The 4,979-nt window shown below is 43.4% G+C and overlaps 2 protein-coding genes across 2 annotated transcripts in view; one reads left to right on the plus strand and one right to left on the minus strand.

Annotated features, from left to right (window-relative positions):
- The window catches only part of ZNF397 (zinc finger protein 397), a 55,390-nt gene that overhangs the window by 18,888 nt on the left and 31,523 nt on the right, over window positions 1–4,979 (plus strand). The gene's annotated exons all lie outside the window — the stretch shown is intronic.
- Window positions 1–4,979, minus strand: part of ZSCAN30 (zinc finger and SCAN domain containing 30) — a 23,456-nt gene that overhangs the window by 7,268 nt on the left and 11,209 nt on the right. The window contains 2 exon segments of the mRNA XM_019652071.1: window positions 2,136–2,265; window positions 2,544–3,033. Coding sequence (XP_019507616.1) covers window positions 2,136–2,265; window positions 2,544–3,033 — 620 coding nt within the window.

Consider the following 4,979-nt stretch of genomic DNA (forward strand, 5'->3'; position numbering starts at 1 on the left):
TACAAGCTCGCTCCTGTTAACCCTTTGCCTGTCCCATCCTGCCAGCTCACAAGCCCACTCCCGTTAACTCTTTACTTGTCTCATCATGTACTATTTTGCTAGGACAGCCATGACAAAATACCACAGACTGGGTGGCTTAACCCACAGAAATTTATTTTCTCACAATTCTGAAGTCTGGAAGTCTAAGATTAAGGTGTCAGAAGGTTTAGTTTATTCTGAGGCCTGTCTCTCCTTGGCTTGCGGCTGGTCACCTTCTTCTCACTGTGTCCTTTCATGGCTGTCCCTTGGTCTGTGTTGTTTGTGTGCCAATCTCTTCTTATAAGGACGCCAGTCATATTGGATTAGGGCTCACCCTAACAAACCCATTTTAAGTTAATTACTGCTTTAGAAGCCTTATCTCCTAATTCAGCCACATTCGGTTCTGAGGTACTCGGGGTTAGGGCTTCAACATATGAATTTGGAGTGACATAATTCAGCCCATAACAAATATCAATATGAAAAAGCCCAAGAAAGACTTAAGAAATTACAGCAGAACCTCTGTTCCTCAAGACCTTAAAAGAAGGAAGTAGAAATAATCCACCATAATAATTTAGACAAACACCTGCTTTAATGCAGGGGACTTGAAGAGATGGTTTTTAAAAATTCATTTTACTGTAGCTCCTACTTGATGCAGAGATATCTAAGCAGGCTCACTTGGCTAATGGCGTGTCGGGGAAGGCTGAGAGAGTTTCCCAGAAGGCCTCAGGGTATAGCTATATGGATTCCTTTGGTGAATTGCCAAGATCCACGGTCTGGCCCTTGACCTTGTGGCCTCATAAACCTAATTTTATCATCATAATAAACAGATTTACCTCTTGGGGTAGACTCTCATTAGCCACGCTCATGAAACTGAGCAGTAAAACCAGATTGAAAATTAATGAGTAATGTAACCATCACACAGACCAGACTGAACTAATGTATTTTCTTACTGTAGCTAAGCCATGGGAAGTTAATAAGATTGTTTAGTGAAGATGAAACTAGAAGGATAGTTGGATGTGACAAAAGTTCAATGAGAACAAGTTAATAAGCTTGATGTATCTGCAGTCCATAAGGATGATTTTGCCAATAACATAACCAAAGTCGTTTTGGTTCTAATCCTTGACATCTGTGCCAGCTATCAATGTATTGCCTCTCAGCTTCAAACCCCCTTCAATGCCCTGCCTGTGATACTGGAACATTTTTCCTTGGCCAGCTGACATGGTGTGAGCTTTAATAGTAGAGGGGGACAGAAGGGACACTAGAGAAGGAAGGGGCTTTCCTTCTTGGTTCTGGGGTGCTCTGTTTGTTCCTGAAGCACGTGGGGCACCCAGAAGTGCTCGCCTCCAATTAGTTCAGAGGCACCATCCTTATGGGTAGCTTCCCAGCAAGTTCCATGACATTGTGCCTCCCACGAGGCAGCACCTGGCACCCCAGACAGTAGCTTCTCAGAAAGTTCTTCACCACCAAACACACATCCTCCCCCACCCTGCACCCCATAAATGGCTTCCCTTGGTACCCCAAAGAGGAGCTTCCCAGAAAGTTCTACCAACGCAGCACTTCAGTGAACATCTCCATCCATCTCCAACAAGATCTGGATCTCAGCTCTGGCAGAGGCAGGGGAAGATACGGCAACCTATCACAGATTTGTTCCTTCCTTGGGTGCTCTGATTCAGCCCCAGAAATTCCCTATTTGTGTTATTCCTGTATTCCGTAGAGTTTTTTTTTAACCACTTAGTAATTAATCCTCTACTATAGTTAATAATTTGTAATATTAAACTTTCCCTGTTCAGGTTACTATGTGGTTTCTGTTACTGATACATTATTCATCTCTATCTTAGGGACTGTCTTGCCAGTGGGACCATAATAGTAAAAAAAACAGAATACTGGTCTTTGAATATTATGGATGTTATTAGAGAATTTAATTAGAGACCTTAATAATTCTTAACCCAAAGTTAGAAATTGTATTGGCATTTCAGATTCTAGGCAGAGCCAATGGAAGAACATTTTTAGTCAATACTAATGACAGCCACAAGTAGCTGTCATTAAAAAAATAAACCATGCCTCAAATAGGAGCCCTCGCCTCCACCCTCACCCCTACACGGACCGTGGCTCCTCACCTCTCTCATGAAAAGCCTGGGACTCCCTCGTACACTGATTCTCCAAGGGCTGGAGCTGGATTCTCAGAGACTTCAGTGCTCCCATGGATGTCATTTCCTTCCAGATCATTCCCTGGCTATGAGCTGTGTCCTAGGAGTAATCAAGTACCAGGACTATAATTCAAAGGATGTACAAGAGAAGACCCCTAGAATAACACGGCAGGGCAGCTGGAGTCAGAAACTCATTCAGATGATTAGATAGAAAACAACAGGACTAAAAGCCCTAATGACTTGATCCCAGTGGACAAATTATAACCCAAAATACAAAAATTGTATCATTCTCTGATAGCCAAATCAAGGCCACTCACAAAGGCTTCCCCATTAACTTACAACAGGTAAAACAAGCAAACAAAAGCACCTACTTCCTACCTGCTGCCTTGGTTCATGGAACCCTTTCTCCAGCTCCCCCAGCATAGTCACAGCTTCCTCTCCATTCTTTGGTTGGTGCACTCACAGCCAGGCCTGCAGCTCCTCTGGCAGGATGGCCAGGAACTGCTCCAGCACCAGCAACTCCAGGATCTGCTTCTTGGTGTACACCTCCGGCCTCAGCCACTGACAGCAAAGCTCCCGGAGCCCAGCAGGGTCAGAGTAGCCAAACTGCCTGAACCGCTGGCGGGAGGTCTCCTGGCTACAGGCGTTTCCCTGAAGGCCAAAGTCCTGTCCCCAAACAGAATTCTCTTCTTCAACCTTCACAGTTATAAGTCCTTCTTGTTCTTTGGGAGCATGGTAGGCCAAGACTGTGGCCTTTCCTGGCATTCTGAGCAGAGACAGCCTGAAAAGGCTGCCCTTTTGAGGCAGGGAGGGGATGGAGGTCTGTGTCTGAGAGATTCGTTCTGAATTCCAGTTCTTCAGGGAGTTCCTAAGGTGGAATGCTAATGTTACACAGGGAAGCTTCCGTATAAATGATACATTCATAGATAATTCGGGATTGTTTTCAGGATGTGAAAAAGGAAATTTAAGTTCCACCAAAATCAATTCAACCCTTAAAAATAATATTAGGGACTTAAGGGATAATAAGTAATGCTTATAGATCATGTAAAGCAGGAAAAACACTGTAGTACATTATTATTTCCCAAAATAATACTATTTTATTGAGCACCTACTAGATGCCAAGTGCTAGCTGGATACTTAATATAAATTTTATATAATATTCCTAATAATTCTATAAGGACAATCATAATTATACCCATTTTCCAAATGAGGTCACTGAGAATCATAAGCTGACCAAAGATACACAGCCAGTAAGCAGCAGGACTGAGCTCTGCAACCAGAATATTTAGCGCTTTCTATTATGCCCTGGGATTTCCCCAAAGAAGGGAATTTGTACTTCATAGACACCTATGATGGGCCAGACACTTTATGAATACTATTTTATTGGGAGTTGACAATAACACTATGAGGTAAGTAGTATCATCCCCATTTCACAGATGAAGAAACTTGAGGTCTTTGAAAGTTAAGTAATTTGCCCAAGCCCCCAAACTGGTATATAGCAAAATCAAGCCAGGAACCTATGGTTGCCCAGCTCTAAAACACTTGCTTTTTTATAAAATTACAGAATGGGTTAAGGCCAAGGACAATCTTTGTTGATATTATAAATTAAGAATGATGGTGAAGATGTTTGAAAAGTGTCATGGAGAATGGCCAGGGGAAATGAACAAAGAAGAATTCTTCTTTTTTTTTTTTTTGTTGGGTAACTGTGTTTTTTCCAGGACCCATCAGCTCCAAGTCAAGTTGTTGTCCTTCAATCTTAGCTGTGGGAGGCGCAGCTAGCTCAGCTCCAAGTCTAGTCACCATCTGGCCGCCTGACGGCAGCTTCCAGCCACTCAGCTCAAGGTGCCGTGTTCAATCTTAGTTGTGGGTGGGCATAGCCTACCATCCCATGTGGGAGTCGAACTGGCTACCTTGTTGTTAGGAGCACGTGCTCTCACAGCTGAGCCATCCTGCCACCTGTTGGCAGCTCAGCAGCAGCTCAGCTCGGGTGCAGCTCACTGTGGGAATCGTACTGGTGACACGGTTGCTCAGAGCTCGCACTATTAACCAACTGAGCCACTCTGCCGGCCCCGATAGAACATTTCTGTACTGTCCTTTTCACTTCCTTCTGAGCCCTTGCTGGCATCACCTTTAATGTCCATATTGCTACCAACAATCCCTTGAAGGCATCCTAGGCTTTTTCTATCATGAATCTCAAAACTCTTCTAGCCTCAAGCCATCCCCAATTCAAAATCCACATCTATATTTTTAGGTTTTTGTTAAAGCAGTAGCAGTACCCCACTTCTGGCACCACAAACAGAGTGGCTTAATACAACAGAAATTTTTATTCTTTCACAGTTCTGGAGGTTAGAGGTCCAAAATCAAGGTGCTGGCAGGGCCATGCTCCCTTTGAAAGCTCTAGGGAAGGATCTCTTCCATGCCTGTCTCCTAACTTCTAATGGTTATTGGCAATCCTTGGCATTATCTGCCTTGTAGGTGCATCACTTCAGTCTCTGCCTCCATGTTCACATGTCACCTCTCTTCTCTGTGAGTCTCCTCTGTGTCTGAATTTACCTCTTCTTAAAAGGACACCACTCATTGGATTAGGGGCCACATTAATTTAGTATGGTTTCTCTTAACTTGATTACCAAGCTCCTATTTCCAAATAAACTCACATTCACAGGTACCAGAGGGTAGGCCTTGAACTCACCATTTTGGGGGACACAATTCAACCCACAACCATGTGATAAGTACAAATCAAGAGTTGTTTAAACTGTTGTGACTTGATTTTCAGTTACTTAGAATTGAAGACTTTTCAAACTGATGCCAATGACC

Source organism: Hipposideros armiger, unplaced genomic scaffold, assembly GCF_001890085.2.
Source record: "Hipposideros armiger isolate ML-2016 unplaced genomic scaffold, ASM189008v1 scaffold_173, whole genome shotgun sequence".
Taxonomy (NCBI): domain Eukaryota; kingdom Metazoa; phylum Chordata; class Mammalia; order Chiroptera; family Hipposideridae; genus Hipposideros; species Hipposideros armiger.